The sequence below is a fragment of the Sciurus vulgaris genome (assembly GCF_902686455.1).
Source record: "Sciurus vulgaris genome assembly, chromosome: 15".
Classification (NCBI taxonomy): domain Eukaryota; kingdom Metazoa; phylum Chordata; class Mammalia; order Rodentia; family Sciuridae; genus Sciurus; species Sciurus vulgaris.
In genome coordinates, this window is record NC_136476.1 from 13,270,315 (window position 1) to 13,289,693 (window position 19,379).

At 38.4% G+C, this 19,379-nt stretch overlaps 1 protein-coding gene across 1 annotated transcript in view; it reads right to left on the minus strand.

The window, feature by feature from the left end:
- RORB (RAR related orphan receptor B) overlaps window positions 1–19,379 on the minus strand; it is a 183,529-nt gene that overhangs the window by 28,627 nt on the left and 135,523 nt on the right. Inside the window, exon 4 of the mRNA XM_079112100.1 lies at window positions 13,930–14,331. Coding sequence (XP_078968226.1) covers window positions 13,930–14,331 — 402 coding nt within the window. The remainder of the gene's footprint in view (window positions 1–13,929; window positions 14,332–19,379) is intronic.

Consider the following 19,379-nt stretch of genomic DNA (forward strand, 5'->3'; position numbering starts at 1 on the left):
CCTGGATCAGGTGTCCAATCTTAGCGAAGGTTTCCCTACCTCCCTGTGACCTCCAACAGAAGGACTGCCTGCTGACACTTGTGATTAGACTTCCCTCTGAGTCATTATTCTGGCAAGGGTGGTACTGGGTTGATTTCTATGAATCTGTTTGGCTCATATCTTTAAAGATTGCAAGCTCATCAAGAAATGGATGGTAGAGTCCAGCAGAGAACCATCGAATGTTCAGTCCAAAAGTAGTTTTATTGAGCAACTACTCTATACCAGGTCAATGTACATATTAAAACAAAAAGACATTGCTTTTGTTCTTAAGGATCTTACAATCACATCATATCATGATATAATAATGCCCTGAGTTATTGTGGGATCCCAAAGAAGAGAGAGTCTGGCTCAGCCTGGGGGAGGCAAAAAAATTAACCACAGAGGAGATCACCTGGGTCTTGAAGGATGTACAAGAGTTTGTGACATAGAGGGTAGAGAGATGCACCTCAGGGAAAGGAAAAAATACTCTGAAGGCACAGGAAGAAAACTATCTTTAGACAAGGTAGTTTCAGAGATGATTTCTTACATCTTTACAACTCTTACTTCTTTATAACCAGCTCCCCTTTTCCTGAGGAGACAAGTGAAGTTCAGAAAGAGGGAGGGATTCTGGACCAGTCTTTACAGAGTTAGCAAATGATGCTTTGAAATTAGGTCTGTGTTTTCTGGCAAGAAGTTTGGTATGTTTACAACACTGTGCATGAAGTTTGGGGAGAAACGAGGCTAGGGTGAAATCGTGACTGGAACACGGACAGCTAACCATGCCCTGGAATTTCAACTACTAGGATTTAAATTTTATCTTTGCATTTTATCTGTGGTCAACTGGGCGCTAACGGAAGTCATGACACTATATAGTCAGGGTTTTTTTTTTTAGAAGAATGATCTTGGCCATGGCGAAGAGAATGAGATCACATTAGCAAATGCATGAAATTAATCTGGCTGTTGTGAAAATTGGGGTAAAATATGAGGAGAGTCTCCATCAGTTGATAGTGATAGAGATGGGGTAGAGGGTCTGGGTTCAAGACAATTATGAAGGAGAATGCACAGGACCAGCTGATACAGCAATAAGAGAGTGAGGAAATATGAAACCAAGTAGGCACTTGACCAAGGTTGAATTCATGTAGATGATGCTGAAAATGTCTATCTATCCATGCAAACATCCTTCTACCTTTTGCTTTATTTCAAAAAGAATTTGAGCAAGTTAAGATTGGCCCTAAAAGCTTTGCAGTCAACATTAAACATGCATTGTTAATTCCCATGCCCTTGTGGTAAAAAATAAAAGTGGATCTCTTTTGGATATAAGACGTGTACATGGTCATGAGGGCCAACGTGCAGTAGCTGCAGTGGCAGACGCTATTGTCCCCCTCTGCTCTCTTCCACTGTTGTAGTGCAGAGGTGAGCCACGTGCAAAATCCAACTTTGACCCTTTCAAGTCTCAGGTCGATAAAGCATACAGTAAAGCCAGACTTGGTCTCATGGGAGTGCGGCCTGAGGGCTCATTCTGTCCTTTAGAAAGAAGCTTGAACATCAGAGGAGACAGTTTGCTTGGACTGAGAGTCGGCAGTTGTGAAAAAGGGAGAAGGGCTTAAAAAGAAGGGACAAAGGGGGAGACAATGAATGCAGTATGCAGAGTTCCTGCTGGGAGCCAAAAGAACTTTCAAGAGTCCTTGCCTGGAAAAATAGAAAAGGTAATAGTAAACTCAGTCCTCTCCAGGGACTAACCACATGAGAAAGTCCAGACAAAGAGACTGAGGCAAAAGAGCAGAGGAGATGGAATCTTCTGGGGCAACCGCACACCCTTCATCCGTTACCCTGACTTGGATTGCAACTATTTATCAGAGCGGAGTTTTTGTTGTATTTGTTAACTAGCTTGGGCTGTAGACAATACATGTTGAATAAGGAGTCGGCAAGCTCTGGGCTGGGATAATGGGTCCGACAGGAATATGATGGAGAAAATGAAATCATGGGAAATTCTGTCGCCTCTAGAGGTGATGCACATGGACGCTACACTCTGCTCTGCCTGAGACCAGGGTTGATGCTGGTGATTTCTTAAGTGGATGTGCAAGGGAACCTGTAGGGAGAACTGCTAAATCGTCTCAGTAAAGATTCTGTACACGTTTAGTAACACTGAGATTTGTTCAGATCACTAAGAGGGCGAGGGCTTTGATAGTTCATAAAGGATGTTGAGGAAGGAGAAAACCAATTTCCTATGCTCAGTCTACTTGCTCATTTTCAGTCATGAGGAGGAACAATATTAGTATTGATGCAGGAAAGGGAAAACCGGGTGTGTCATTACAGGTTAATGCTAAGTCTGTGTTCCTTATATTCTACGTGTTAATTCATGAAAAATAGCCGTCTCATTCTCTCCCCCCCCACCCCCACTCTGTGGACCCATAAGGGTAAACATATAAAACTTTTTCCCCATAAAATCACTATTTTTTCTGCCCTTTGGTCCTGATACTTGTTTTGGGGATAAACCTTGTTGAAACCCACAATTTACATTCAATTAAGATAATTTGTAACTTCCGTATATTAACTAACTTTCTGGAACAAAAAATGACAATGTGTGATTCACATGAAATAACTGAGAAAGCTTTAAACTAATTGACACAGGCAAATGTACTTCTCTATCATTTTTGATGAAAAAAGAGTAAGACAATATTGTTAAAATTGTCACACTTCCTTAAAATTCTTAAGGGTAATCTTACGTTCACTTACGGTGTGGGTAATGAGAAGAGAGAAATTAAATTTTTGAAGGGAGAAATGGAATAAAATTGGTGGTAATTCTCAATGGTGTGTGCAGTAATAATAGAACCCTGGGGCTGAAGATAACCTCCTTCCTCCATTTCCAGATTGACTATCTAAATAATCCTAGAAGGAAGTCTCTCTTTAAGGCATTTACAGCATGGTTGATACGTTATGTGACGAAGTTGACGCAGCTCTTTGGAGTTTCAAAGGTCAATCATATCAGATGATGTAAAAAGATGTAAGAAAAATATTTTGAGGTGCGGTTTAAAGAACTATATGGAAAACAGCTTGTTTTGCATATTGATCCAATAATAAACCAAAGTTGGGAAACAAGTTATCTAATTACCTAAATATGATGTAGAAAGCAGGCTACCTCTGCTTATTTCAGTGAGAAAGAAGTAAACTGACAAGCAAGGTGACAATTTCTTGTTTATAACTGTGATGCTATAAAATGAGGACCAGCTTGCAGCTACTAAAATAGCAAGTGACCTTCTGCAGCTCTGATTTCAACCACTCAGCGGGTTTTTTCCACTAAAGGGGCTTATTTTAGCTCTCACTAGACATTTTAGCAAATGGCGCGTGCGCTCCAAAGGCTGCAGTGTCCCAGACACGGGTGGTTTCATTAGAATCCCACATCCTGCGAGTGGGAAAAGTTAAGTATATCTTTAAAACTGCTGCTTTCAGTGTTATTACCAAGAGCACCCATGGCCCAACTGCACCAAGGCGAGAAATCTGAGATTCAAAGCTATACATAGTGTGAGGGGTGTTCATCTGAACTTCCTAATTTTATTTCCTTTTATTTCCCCTCCTGAGCAAAACTGGATGGTTTCTTCTTGGTAAACTATGTCCTCTATTCATTTTCCTCCACAAGGGATTTTTTTTTTTAAGCTTGGAAATATCCTTCCTAAAATACTATCTCAGCCTCAATCCAAATGATTAATGAATTTTTAATTTGTCACTTGCCTTAAGGATCTAAAGATTCACTGAATTCTCTGTTTAGTTTATACTACTAGTGTGAAAGTGGAATTCTGAGGGGATTCACTTTGAATTAATGCCAGGATATCTCTACGGACTTGCTCAAGGCATGTTTTAAGTGCCTGTGTTGGGTTTTTCGAATATCAAGATTCCTTAGAATCCATGCTCTGAGGCAGTAACTGTAATATATTAAACCAATGGTTAAAAAGGGAAACATTAACCAAATGCACATTTTGCTTGGACACCAGTTTTATAAGTTTTCTGTGATTATATAGGACAAGTCTAGTGTTGTGTTTTAGACAACCAAGCTAGAGAAGACAATGTCATTTAAAGACCTTTTCGATTTTGCAACTCTCTAGAGATCTTTACTTTTTGCATAAATAGAATTGTGTTTTCAGAATAAAACCATCAATAACATTCAAACATAATGTATGATATTTAATGATCTATTAGACGCAAAAGAAAATAGTAGATTTAGTATTTAAATTTTTCAAATTCTTTTCAGTAGGAATTATGTGAGGACATAAGTAACAGGTTACTTATTTGTTGAATCAGTCCATGGTCCACCCAGTCATTTTTTTTTTTCACTTTTGGTAATGGGGGTTGATCCCAAGGGTGTTTTACTACTGAGCTACATCAGGAGTCCTCTTTGTTTTTATTTTGAGACAGGAACTCATGAAGTTGCTGAGGCTGGCCTCAAACTTGAGATTCTCCTGCCTCAGTTCCTGAGTTCCTGGGATTACACGTGTGCACCACTGTGCCTGGCTGGTCCAAACACTCATTACTCTCTTTCGCTAATGAATCAGAATAGCTTTAAGTCTGCTTTTCATGAAATTTCTGTTGTCAACTCATATTAGAGAATGGGGTGATGGCTTCTTTTTACTTCATGTAGACCTGCGCCCAAATCTTAAGCATTTTTTCAAAAAGAAATGATCAAGGTACAAGGTACATTTAAAAATGCTGAAATGTGATCACATATAATCAAATTAAATATGTATTAGAGAAAATAATTTTAAAAATCAGACTAATGCAGATAATAATCATAATAGAAAGGTTAACATTTTCTCAAATTTCAGGAAGCTCATGTAAGATAGCATTTTAGCAGAAGGAAAAAGCAGGAAATTAAGCAGAAAGAAGAACTGAAGGAATCTGTATAGCATTAGTGCTTAAGCACAGTATATCCAAAAAGAAAAAAAAAAAAAAATCGCAAGAAGCAAAAACAAATTAACTCTCTAAGAGGATGCCTTCTTTATTATTGAATAACAGAAAGCTGTTTTGGATCACAAGTGTTTGTTTTGTTGCAATAGTGCATGTCTAATTTTTGGGAAATTAGAGTTTCCTTTTTTGAAACTAGTTGACAAAATTGGGAAAGAATCTGTTATGAAAACACAGCATTTCAAAGTTAACTTTCGTAGTAACAGACCTCCTTCACAGAACAATCAGGAAAGATTAATGAATTTAAGTGTCCAGGAATTGATGAGTTCTGAGGGAGCTTTTTGGTAAGACAGAGGAAGTCACACAGGGCCCCTTTCAGACATTTAGTTTGTGCCTTTGGGACAATCACTTAACCTTTAAAAGTCTTAGTTTCAAACCACAGGCCGAATGTTTTCTCTGATAAGTGGCTGATGATACATAACGAGGGGTGGGGGGACGGGGGACAAGAGAAAAATGGAAGAACTTAGGATGATGTAGAGGAAAATGGGGCGGGAGAGGGTGGGGAAGGAAAGAGCGTGGACTGAGACAGACAGTATTACCCTATGTATATATATGATTACATGAATGGTGTGAATCTACATCGTGTACAACCATAGAAGAGAAAAGTTGTACCCCATTTGTGAACAATGAATCAAAGTGTAGTCTATAAAAATAAAAATTACAAAAAAAAAAAAGTCTTAGTTTCTTTGGGTTTGATTCTCCATCCACAGAAGGATTTTGGCAGCAGCGATGTTTTCTAAAGCAACTGAGTCTGAGAGGCTACATGAGAATTTTGTTTTGACTCACACGGGAGAAGTCTTACAGGGTTGCAGAGGCGAGTGCACAGCTTAGTCTTAAAAGCACTTGAAAAGTCTTAGATAGTACAAACAAAAATGATACAATCTAGAGCCCATTAAAAATGTTGCTTACTCTCCTTTTAAAACTGCACCTCCACATACTGCCCAAAGGACGAGTGGGTCACAGATGATGAAACCTAATTATAAAAATTGCTCAGGGCCATCATTAGGATTGATTTTTACTATGTGAATTTTGTTGACATATGGATTGATTGTTAATTTAAACAGGAGCAATCCCTCCCCCACCTCACCACCCTTTCAGAAGTTTAGTCAATGTATTTCTGACCTTTAGGAGGCCATTTTTATATTTCCAACACAGAGCCTAAAACTTGAGTGTTTAAATAATGTGTTTAATTGACTAATGTTTTAAAATAAGCGTTTCTAAGTAGTCCAAACCAAATCATTCCAGAACAAACCTGTATGAAAAACAAGTAACAGTTCCCCAATAAGCTTCATAAATACAGCTCAAATAATAAATTCATTCTCTTTAGAATTGAGGTATATTGTCAAAAGAAAGCTTACATCTGAAAAGAAATCAAATCAAAGGATCTTTCCATTTGGGAACATTTCTAACCGGTTCTTCAATTTGCAAACATCACAGAAATAAAGCCCGTGCAGGTTAGTAGAGAGAGCCTGTGAAGCCGGTTGTCTACCTTGTGAATGAGGCCAGAGTGCATTGACTTCTATTAACCTGCTGATTAGCTGGCATTACTGTGTTCCATGGTCCATGTGGTATTCTAATCCTAACCAGCTCTTCCAAAATTGGGAGCTTGAAAATATGGCCAAAATAATACGTACCCACCCCAATCAATGGCAAAGCAGTTCAGAGTCCCTAGCCAGTGTTAAAGCTTACAATACCTTAAAAACACGACTTGCCTTCAGTGTAACATTTTTTAAATGCAATTCCATGTGGAAACTGTCAATAGGGGCTGTTTCAAAGTCCACTTATAAGTACCAACATTCCCTCCATCTGCAAACCACAGGCAGCACCTCTTGAAATCGCCTTTCCTTTTCCTTATTGCAGAATATTTCATATCTACTATGGCTTTTGAAATTGAGTGTATAAAATGGAATTGGTTTTCCAATAGTTTCTCAATAACCTTTTTTTTTTGACTGTTAGATTTTAGAATCTTCTTATGAAGTTCTGAATCCTGAGTAAAAAATTAATCCCAAACTAGTATCTCCAGGGAAAGTCCACTGAGGAAGATCAATTTTGCACAATTTCAACTCAAAATAGAAAAGGTGCTTCAGAAGATTTACCTAAGCTAGTAAATGCTAGCATATTAGGAAAGCTGTAATAGCAGAGATACAAGCAAATAGTGACTAGCATGCACTCATGTACTGTAAACAGATGTGAATGTATGCTTATGAGAACTTGAATTGAGCATTTATGTGTATGTTGCATGTGGTATAAATAATCTTTGCATTTTTTTATAACTTGCTGGCCACAGGGTGATTTTTATATGTTATACCACTTACTCCAGTAATGAGAAGTCACCACACTGAGCATGCCAGGAGAGAGACTATGAACATGTTATTAAGTGATTTAAGATCACCTTTGGGAGGTTCTTAAAAGATACCTAGAAAGATATGGATGTGAATGACCCACAAGAAGATCTGCAGAGGTTTTGTTCCAGGTCCCCTCTAGAGTAATTTATGACTGTGCATTGGTTAATGCCATAGCCATACCCATGGTAGAGATCAAAGACAGATGGCAAACTTGGTGGATCAAACCAATCCACACACTCCAAGAATTCCTTTTAGAGATAAGAAAACAGGATTCTGGAACAAAGCACCTTTGTGAGATGTTCTATGGATGATAAAGAACAAGGTGATGTTAAAATTTCACCCAGTCACCACCCACTACTTAAGCTGCTCCTGGTTGTCCTTGATTTTCATTTGTTAAATTTTTTTTTTAGTTGTATATGGACACAATACCTTTATTTCATTTATTTTTATGTGGTGCTGAGGATCATACCCAGTGCCTCACATATGCTAGGCAAGTGCTCTACCACTCAGCCACAACCCCAGCCCTTGATTTTCATTTTAATATCATCTTTACCCCTTATTTTACCTAGGCGGGTGGATGGAAAAAAAGAGACTGGTGCTCAGTTCAGATCTGATGGTGGTTACTAACTATGTAATTGGCAGGGTCATTTCACCCAGTGGAAAAGCCCCGAGTGTTGTCCGATTCCTAGGGAGAGAAGCTTGCTGGCTACTGCCAGCATCATTCAGGATTGCCCACTAGCCTACAAGTCCCCTGCTTTCTACTACCCTATGCTTCTCTTTATGAAGTAACCATAACAAGGGAAGTATTTGTCTATAGGACCAAAGCTCTTTGGGAGATGAGAAAACCATAATGCTTCAAAATCACTTAGTGCAACTTTTTTATTTTTCGTATGATGAGACCAAGCCTGAAAAGGCTGAACCAATTTCGAATAAGCTTATGCAGGTAGCTTTGGTGCCTGGGCTCCCATTTTCAGTGTTCATTGCCTAAACTGCCCGCAAAGGCTGTGTAAGAGTGGGGTTGGAGACTTAGATGACAGTGGAAGTTCACAAGGTGTTCTCCCTCAAGGCACAAAAGGAAAAACCAGATGCTGGATTTTCCTTTCCTTACACTATTTTGAATGATTCTTTTCATACTAGTTTAATCTCCTTCTACTTGTTTTCATGCCTACTTGTATTTGATCCAGGTGCAATGAGAGGACATATAAAACACATAGCAAAAGTCAACTTCTATGTGCCATTTATACATGAATAGTTAAATATGCATAATATTTTTAAGCAGCTTTAAAATATTTACTTGTGAAAATGCATATCATTAGAAGTGTTCCTTTAAGAACATAGCACTTGCTTGGTGTTCTTAATGAGCCACAATTGCAACCTCTACTTTTATAGAAGTGTACAAAATAAAACACTACTAGGAATAGCCTATGTGTTTTTCTGTGGCCCTGACAGTATGAGATAATATATTACATGGACTACATCACTTTTATGTCTTTTTGTAATCTCCTCTAACTGTTAATACTTAGCTTCCGCAATAGGTGCATTTAAAATGAGGCTTATTTTTACTTCTGGTACTTAAAATTTCTAACTTCATTAATAGAAAACAAAAGGAATATGAAACTAAATCTATGTTCAAGATTGTATAGGAAGAGACCGATAAGCTCATCTTCCATTGTCTTCATCTGGACAGAAAATTATTTAACAGGACACCAAACTCAGGTGATATGTGTAAAAGGCAATTTATCCCCTAGCACCACCCGGAATTTGATGGATATTTTGTCTTTTTTTAAAGGATGTGGTTTGGCTGTTCAAATATTCTTGCTGTCTGGTATTTTTAGATACATTGTCAATCACATCTCAGCATAAATGAGCTTTTATTAGGAGTATCAGTCCTGCGGAATCCTGCAAACCATCTGAGAGCTCTAGTGGAAGACAACAAACAGGAAAAGAGGTTCCACCTTCTTTCTCTGCTTGTTTGCCAAGAGTCTTCTTCAACTAACTTCCTCTCTCTATTGCCAACCACTGCAATCTTTTATTCTCAAACATATAACTCATGCACATGAGAACTTGAAGTAAATTTGCAGCTGAGCCCGATTAATACTGCTGACTAAATATTAATTTACAGTTGATTTCTGTCTTCTTATTTCATGGTTTCCTTCTCCTTTGGGATTTCAAAATACCCAGGTATCTAATTTCTGGAACGTTTCATATAATTTATTTTCTCTTACCTATTTTTTTTTTTTTTTTGCTTTCTATTCTCAAAATGTTGGGAATGAAACTTCCCTGATGAGAGCGGTGGCTCAGAATAACCGACACCCACCACCTCCCTCATCTCCAGGATATGATCCCATGATGCCTAGGACCGCCCAGGACTCAAAACCTGTGAGGCTCTGAATTGTAATTACTTATTTTCCTGTGCATTTTTCAGATGATGAGGGCAGAAACCATGTTCTGCTTGTGTTGAGTGTGTGGCACATTTCAAAATAGGTTTTTGAAAGAATATCTGGCAGTCTAGGGCAGTGGAATGGCTTTAGTTAGAATTAAGCTTTAGTACACAGCTAACTCTGCACCCAAGGGCAATCTCTCACTGTTTCTGACCCTTAGTTTCTTCATCTGGACAATGAGATGGTTTCTTCACTGCTGACTTGAGATGCTGGTATAAAGCTTAAAACGACTGAAGGACACGAAATAATTTATTTCCTTTTATATATGCAGTGTTATTGCTGGGGTCAGTAAGCTAGGAAGTTTGAATTCCTTCAGTGTGCTTGGAGTAAAAGGGTAGTTTTTCTTGGGGGGATATTCCTGACTCATAACATTCATGTAACTGACATCTTGGAATTTGCATGTAGTTGCTTATGTAATTGTGTTATGATTCATTAACATGCATTTTTATTAAAGTTTCAAAACTGTGATACCTTATTCTGCATACACTGCTCTTTTTTTAAAAAAAAGATCTGCTTTTTAGATTATCCTATTTCAAAACAATGACCAGGTTGTACATATTTCATCTTTCTCTCCAAAACCAGAAGTAGAAGATCAGGACTTCTAGTTGCCAAGACTGATGTTAACAATTCTTTGGTGTGATACAACCTTGCGTTTACCCAGTCAGAATGGGGCTAAAAATCATATTTCCTGTTTTCTCTGCACAGGTTTCTATCATGACAGTTTGCTACCAACTAGCGTGGCTTAGATACTTACTAATCAAATTGAGTCAAAATGTCAGCATGCAGTCTCTGTGAGCTCCAATTTCTACCACCTTAAAGAACTTCAGGTAGGCAACAAATATTAAGCATGTTTTGCTGTGGGAATATCAATTAGCTTGTGATCGGTTTCCTTTGCTTGATGAGAGGAAATATACTATAATGGTTAAAAGAACAGGTTTTGATGTTACTCAAATATGTGTTCTTTGTTTTCACTAAGTTATGTAACTTCTGAGCCTCATTTTTCATTTGTAAAATGAGTATGCAAAGATGTAACAATCATACTAAGACTGATATAAGGATTAAATATGGTAAATATAGGACTTTGATTAGCACAATAGGTGCTCAATAAAAGGTCATTATGTTTCCTGCCATGACAGTGATCTTATTAAGTAGTAATTATAATATCAAGTATATTATTAATACTGATAAAACTGATGCATGACAGGTGCTATCCAGAGGAGTCATGAATATTAACTCATTTAATTTCCCCCTCCCAAGGACTATTACTGGCCCAGTTTACACCTGACACTCTGGAAGGTCAAGCCAATTGCCTCAAGGAAGAGGCATAACTAGGTTTTGAATTCTGGCAGTTTTAACTCCAGAGTCAGAGTTCTTTAACTACCACACTATACTACAGAAGCCTTCCTGCCAGTGCTATTCTGGCCTTAGTGTGTTAGTGAAATGAGTGGCAATTTTTTATTTAGTACAGGAAAGACTGTATCACAGTTGTGGCTTGACATAGGTACCTAGATTAAATATGCGTAGCATGGATTTGTGTCCACTAGGTGGCATTGCTGTTTTAATAAAATGCGAATCAAGTCAATATTTTGGCTTAGGAGTCTGCTAAACCTGCAAGCACTCACAGAACAATCTAAATGCACCCCTTAAAGTCTGATGAAAGATGCCTCCAAAATTTAGAACATATGCAGAGATCTGTAAAGACTATCTTGAAATAATCGAGGAGGATATATGCTAGTTCATTCTGTGTGTCAATGTCTAGGCAGAAAGTCTAGATAAATTTTGAGATCATGTAGTCTAATTCTAACAGTGTATAGAGAAAAGAATGAGGACCAGAGAGGGAAAGTGACTTGTCTAGAGTAACACAGACCTGATGGTTTGGACCATAGCTCTTTTTCCATAATACTTCCTACTAATGTTAAATCACAAAGAAACTATGATTTCTGAACACTTAGAAGACTTTCCTTTTGGGGAAAAACTTGCCTAACAATTGTGAGTTTTGTTTCATTAGAATTTAAACATGTTCCAAACCAATGGTAGATCGAAGAACTTAGATATTGGACTGGGGATATAGCTAAGCTGGTAGAGTGCTTGCCTGGCAAGCACTAAGGCCCTGAATTCAATTCCCAGCATGGGGGAAAAAAAAAAAAAAAAAAAAAGAACTTAGATATTAAGTAATAGTATTAAAATGGTGACTTTTTTTTATTTTCTTTTTTTATAAGCCTTCTTGGAAAGGCATGGAATAAAGAAAATAGCAAAAAAAAAAAAAAAAAAAAAAAAAAAAAAATTGTGTTCATTTAAAAAGACAGACACTTTTAGTTGACAATACAATTGTGTGTATTAAACCCCTAGCAAGTAGCAGGTTAATGGATGAGCACAAGGACCCTGACTTCAGACTGCCTGGGGTGGACCCTGGCTACTCTGACTGTAGTAATAAAGACACCTCTAAGCCTCTGTTTCCACAGTAAAGTGGGAACAACATTTTTACTTATCTCTTAAGATGTTTGTGGGAATTAAATGTTTGTGAAGTAACTTGATGCAGTACAGGTTAAGGATAACAGTGAAAATTGAGAAACTTTGCTATTGCAGTTGATGTTTGGCTTTCTGCCTCTCAGTGGTGAAAGTCCTACAGGTGCTTTGTCGACAGTTGGACTCACTGTCATGTGCTGAACTACTGAAAGGGAGAAATAACATTTTGGATTTGTAACTTGTGTCACATGGCTTCTTCCTCAACCAGATGGCACAAGTAGCCAAGAATATGGTGATGGATCTCACTATGTGTTCACAGCAACTTAATTTTAAGCTCCTGTGGGCTTCGGGCACCCATTTGAAGGTGACTGAGCACATGGCATATAAGTAATAATTGCTAAGAGCTTTTGAGCACTTGCCAAACATAATTCTCACAACATCCCCGGAAACTAGGAACTAATGCTTTCTCCTTTTCAGAGTTGGGCGAATTGGGATTGAGGTCCTTGCTCTGGCTTAAGTAATAAACCACAGAGACAGGATTTGAACTCAGGGAGACTGGTTGGCAGTCACTGCTCTGCTACCTCTTGGGTGGGAAGTGAGCTCTCAAAGCTACTTCTCCCAGTTCAGTAAAAGGAACAATGGAGCCTGGAATAGCCCCTGTTGGTTTCATTCTCCTAATCTGCTAGGAACGTGTGACTCTGATACCTGGGAGGGCTAGGTGCTAAGCCCATGTCAATACTTTTACAGCAGCTAGTTAACAAGATTAACCAGTTAAACATTCAATGGACTCTTGAGCTTAACAGGGTGAAGCACAGTGGCAATGGGTCAGAAGCAAGCTTGCTTAAGAGGGGGCCTCTGGGGGATCACTCCCTAGGAACTGAAAGGTACTGTTGCCCCAAAAGGATCAGGTTGCTGATGCTCTGCACCCCCTGTCCCCGTGATGAGCTCATTTATCACCCTTGTGTTCTGTAACATTCCAGACCACACTCTTCTTGACTCTAATTAAGAATTTAAAATGATGGAATGAGACAGACATCATTACCCTACATATAATTACATGGATGGTATGAATCTACATAGTGTACAATCACAGACACGAAAAGGTGTACCCCATTCGTGTACGATGAATCAAAATAATGCAGCCTGTAAAAAAAAAAAAAAGAATTCCATATGGAATTTTTGAATTCAGGTTTATGGGAATATTAGCAGTCTTCTTGTCTATCCCCAGGTCCTATAAAGAGGGAAACTGAGGGACTGATTGCTTAAGGTTGTCCCCAGCTGTCTCAGAGGGAGAGTGGATCCCTATTCATTTGGTCATTCCACATTGTCTCTATATCTCTTAGCTATATCACTTTGGACAGCATTGCTTTGGATACAAGCTCAAATTTCTCTGTTCATACCGATAACATTTTTCCTTCAGTGAGAACCCAAATTCAACAGATAGCATCTGTTCTTTCTTTATAGATAGCATCTTTCTATTTATAATTTTTTCTTCTTTCCTTTGCTCAAAATAAACTTTTATGGGGGCAAGGGAACAATGACATTTATTAGAATGTATTTCAAAATCATTTTATTTTCTCAGTAGAAGCCACGAAGGCAAATAATTCAGTTTAGATCTAAGAATACGACCCTACTTAGATAGGACCAAAGCAACTTCAAAGCAGAACTTCCCAACGTGAAATTCGGAGGAGACGCCTACTTACCGATTTCTGTCATTGTTATCCCTGGTGCTAACTGCCCGTTGTTGAAAGAGCTATAGGTAAACAAGTTGGGTACGGATGTGAGGTCATAGATAGGTTCTTGCTTTATCTGTTTGATTCCAGTCATGTCAAGTCCTGATTGATCGGGGGATGGCTGACCAGAATCTACGCTGTAGTAACCTTCAGACTTGGGCAGGTCGATGACATGCCCATTGGCGTAAGTGCCGCTGGTCTCATTGCTCAGGTTGCTCAGGCCGTTGCTGATGCTGCTGCTATACACCCTGGCCAGGGCTTCCGCCTCCCCACTCTGCTGCTGCCGTTGCTCCTGCAGCCGCTGCTGGTGCTTCTGCACCTCAGCATACAGGCTGTCCCTCTGCTTCTTGGACATCCTCCCAAATTTCACAGCTGGGTAGGAGAGAAAAGCAGAAAACAGCACTTGTGGTTATCATTCTTAGTCACCTCAAGTCTAAGAGTCATGGATGGTTGACCCTTCAATATCAAGTAGACAAATTCCAAGCACCATAACCTAAGCGTCCATTCCATCATTTACACTCCATACTGATGAAAGGTCATCTTTGGAGTGGGCCTGTCCTGGTTTAGGTCACAATGAGAACTAAACCTAAATGTGTTAGTCAGATTTCCAGCACTGTATCAAATACCTGAGATAATTAACTTGTAAAGAGAAAGGGTTTGTTTTGGCCCATTGTTTTGGCGGTTTCAGTCCATATTTGTGTAAGCCCATTGTTTTGGGGCCTGTGGTGAGGCAGCACGTTATGGTGGGGGGTATATAACAGTGCAAGCCATTCTCCTCATGGTAGGAAGCATAAGGGAAGAGGAAGGGGCCAGTCACTTATTATTCCTTTCGAGGGCACACCTCCAGTCATGTAATACCTCCCGCCTCTTAAAGGTTTCCACTACCTCCCAATAGTACCAAGTTGGGGATTAAACCTTTAACACATGGGCCTTTGGGAAATATTTAGGATCCAAACTATGGCACTAAGATGGGAAGAAATGAAAAAAAAAATGCATTTCTTGTTGCATGAAGTTGGAAGACACATTTGCTGCTTCTCTTTTGCTTGTGTAAAAACAAAACAAACAAAAGACTCCTCAATACCCCTGCCTCCCAAAATACCACATTATACCTGCTATTAAAATATCTACCAACACTCATTATTAATTTCCTCCCTTAAGCAGTAGGATTACTGGGTTGTTGGAAAGGACCCTAATATGTTACTACTACTAGATCTATTTTGTAAATAGTATGTTGGGTAAGACCAAAGATGTGGGGGAGGGTGATAAAACATATTTTAAATAACTACATGGTTTACCTCCAGGTGGATCTAGGTATAAAATGATAAAAATATTGGAAAACAAAAGTTTTGTGCATCCAGTGCCTAGCAAGTGAGCAAATAGTGACCACCTTTCCTCATTCTACCAATCCTAAATTTGCCTATTTCTTCCAGAAAAATTCTTACTCATTTTGAGGAAAAGGAGAAGAGGCTATGGTCACTGAATAATATAAAGTGACTTCATTTCAATGTGTTTCTTAACTTGTGGAGCTTAGGCTTCTAAGCTGCTATGGATATTGACATTTTTCCTCACACGTTGCCAACTTTCTTTTTAGCATGTGAACATCCTGGTAGCAGGATGTCCAGGGCTCAGGGCTACCCAGTGTGAATCATCAAGCACTTTTCAGCTCGCATTAGTGGTGGGAAATATGACAAGTGCAGAGGCTCTCTTCTGATTTTCTGTTTCCTGTTCTTTGGTGACAGTTTTCCTACTACTTGTTAGTGTTGGGAGCTCCAAGAATGTAGAAAGAAGAAAGTGGAAGGTCCAATTCCTGAATTCAGTCCCTAGAGTTGGTGCTCTTCCATGAATAACTAAAGGGTGAAATGTTTGAGAACTCTCTAGCTCAAAGGGCTTAAGAGGAGATTCTTGCTGCAAGAGAGCTACCATTCACTCCCTACAATACTCCACCAAAATTGATTTTCTCCTTCCATTGCAATGGCATAGAGCCACCAAATTTTATCTGAGCACGGACTGTTGAAATGAAGACCACACTTCCCAGCTCCCCTCACCGAGAGGCATGGCTATGTGGTTAGGTTCTGATTGACAGGAAGTAAAAGGAGGTGCTCCATCTACTTCCGGGTCTAGGACCGCATGTGTTCCTCCTCCCCTGCTGGACTATGGATGTGAGGGCTAGATTTAGAGAAACCCAAAATCTTCTTATTTCTTCTCAATCTTTCTAAATAACCCTACATTTTGGCTTTCTGATGCTGCCTAAGTAGGAAAATGAAGTGGTAATTATCCGGTAATTTTTCTGAATGAAGACAAGCACGATGATTAATCACTATCAATCTTTCCATCTCAGTGTTGCTTTTATAGGATCTTGAATCATTTAGATCATCGTGTTTAACTTTGTTTGTAGAGACACTGCCTTTATTAGATTCTGTTTCTAAGAGACACATTTATTTGCTTACTAATTACGGTGATATTTCCAGTTTGTCTGCAGACAGAATTCTATAGTAACTTTTAGGGAAACCTTTCTCTACATCTTTACACTCTATCTCTCCAAATCATTTACTATATATTATTATCCAGGCCAAAAACACCAATCTCTTTGTATAAAAATAATTAAACAATAATAAATGTTGATTGAAAAAGGCCCCCCTCAGTCCCTAGAAAATCATATGCTGTGCTTGTGTGTTGTTCTTCCATCCTTTGTGTTTATTTAAATTCATAACAGTTCTTTGTTGCAGTCACAGAGGTGAATACAAGAACAGTTTCTATTTCTATGGATTAAATTTTTTGTTTTGGCCAGGGTGGATCTACTTCCTGACTGGTTTTAGCAGAATAGTTTTGCATTTATTTGTTTAAAATTTATAGGAATTAAAAATTGACAGTGAGAAACTCTTCTGACATGGAAGTAGAAAGTTTAGTCTCTTTAGAAAATAGTTTCCATTTAATCTTTGCTTTAGTTTTCTGTATACTCTGCATTCAGGTGTGATGAATGTTATGGTGGATGGATTGCCTTCATGTCACCAATTCTTCTCACCTGTTCTCTTCCATACCCTTCTCCATGTCTATTTGCAGAGCCCTTTCATTCTATGCAGGCCTGCTGCCCACCCCTTGACTCCTGGTCACTGACCTGCTCTAGGATAATGGGAGATTGACACATGTGATACAGACGGAGGCTTGAAAAGGGCTTGTGTGAATGGGCCCTCAGCATGGCAGGACATGCCTGAGCTAATCTGCTGAAGAATGAGACACTTGAAGCTGAGGTGAGACTCCTTAGTCATCCCAGGCAAGGCCAGCTATGGTCATCAGAGTTGCAGACCGGACCTGCAGCTGCCACAAGCAGAACTGTACTTTTAACCAGAGTCCTCATCATTAAAATTAACAATGTCAAAAAAGTATGCTGTCAAGAGCTCTGCTCTGATGATCATCTGAAAACGCAGCAGAGAAAGGCTATGCCTCTTCAAAGAGGTCAATTTCTCAGGCCACCAAGCAACTAAAATATTTAGAAAGAAACAGCTCCACTTCTTTTCAGGATTATCAAGGACTTCATTGATAATAAGTGTAATACTATCCTAGAACAAATTTTCCATTCATTTCAGAAAGATGATGAACCAGTGTTTCAGATTTATGTTCCTCCCTGTAATAAAATTGTTGACATATTTAGGGGAAAATTACAGTATATGACAAAAATAAACGTACTGAATTTTCCTGACCTATAAATAATCCCTAGTCACTATTCGTAAGTACATGTGTTGTATTCATAGACCTATTTTAACAAAGGCCACATTACTGTAATATTTTCAAGCATTGGAGTCCTTCTTATCACCACCCATGGATGAGAATTGCACATGTTTCAAGTGTTTGACCCTCTCAAACTTGAATTATTCTATTTATGACATTTACTTGAGTATAGAGGAATCCTTTTGTTAAACTGCTACCTCTTAAAGAAACTAGCACACTTATGTATATGTTACAAGTACTTTATAAATACTCAGTAATGATGGTATTTGCTCATGATACCTGTTAATACTCCTTTGAATTCCACACTGGCAAAGAATAGTTTTATCCATAACTATCAGAAATCCACTTCATTTTTGTTTGGATTATGGGATTCTAAATGGGATGGAAATTTTCAGAATAACCAAAAAATAAAGACATTTTTCATTCTTCAAAGATTTCTGCTTACTACTTCATGACATCTGGATGGTATATTTGGTTTCAAGAGAACTCAGTTGTACAACTAACATCTCTGCCTTTCTATAGTCATTCTGAAAATGATCGTATCTTACTATTGTTGGTTCTAATGTTTCTATGTTTATATACTGCTGCTTACCAATTAAACGGATCTTAATTTAATTCTTTTCAATTTTAGAGATGTGCCCTCCTTTTTTGGTGCTCTCGTCTGATTCAGTGCACCTAACTCTATTCAGTTTGAAATCTTTTCTTTTGTCTCCTGCTTTTTCTCCAACAGATCTTCATGAGATCATGGAGTATTCTCTGTGCTTCCCAATATGGCAGCCATAAGCAACAAGTAGCTCTTGAGCATTCAAAATACAGGTATTGTGACTGAAAAACTGAACTTCAAGTTGCATTTTAGTTAATTGAAATTTAAATGATTTAAATTTAAACAGAACAGTTCTGAATGGAAGAAGTTTTATCGATGAGGCCTGTCCCTGTACAGGGCAGTTTCTGTGTTTTCACAGGGACATCCTTTTAGGAGGACACATTCTAGATTTTTAAAAATAATTTTTTTATCATCTAGATTCTTTGCAAGGCCAGTATTGTGTTTTCTTTTTGAAGTCCAATATGAAACACTTTTCTGAGCTTCTTTTGTGAAAGGTCATTAAAAGAAATATAAACAAAGATGGTAGAGAAGATTCTGTGGGCATACATATACCATCAATTCCACCCACCCCTGCCACACACACACTTTCACCTCTTTATAGACATAGACACATGTGTGTGTGTATTCAAGTGGATTCAACTTTTCAATCTTTACTTAAGGAAAATTTGAACAAAGGTGTTATTTCTGAGCTTGATGTCTACTCTCAAATGTGCCATGACTAATAAATTAGTATAAGATGGGAATTCAGGTGAGAATGAACATCCAGTGTGTTAAACTGTTATGCTAAGCCATCAACTTAGAGCCATGCTCTTGTGATCAGAGAAGAAGGAGACAGTCTCAGAGCCAGCATAAGTGACAGAGCGAGTGCATATACTGAATTAAAAATGCCACTTTATCTGGGAGGAGTGGTAGAAGTCAGCTGTAAGAACATAGTACTGTGGCTCAAGTACTACTGCTAAGGTACTTTGAAGTTATTTCCTTAGTCAGTAAATAGTAGGATAATAAATCAGTGGCAGTAGAAACTCCATCTCTCATTCTGACTAGAGGTAGCTAATCAACCATATGAGTCCTGACTAGACATAGCTAATTA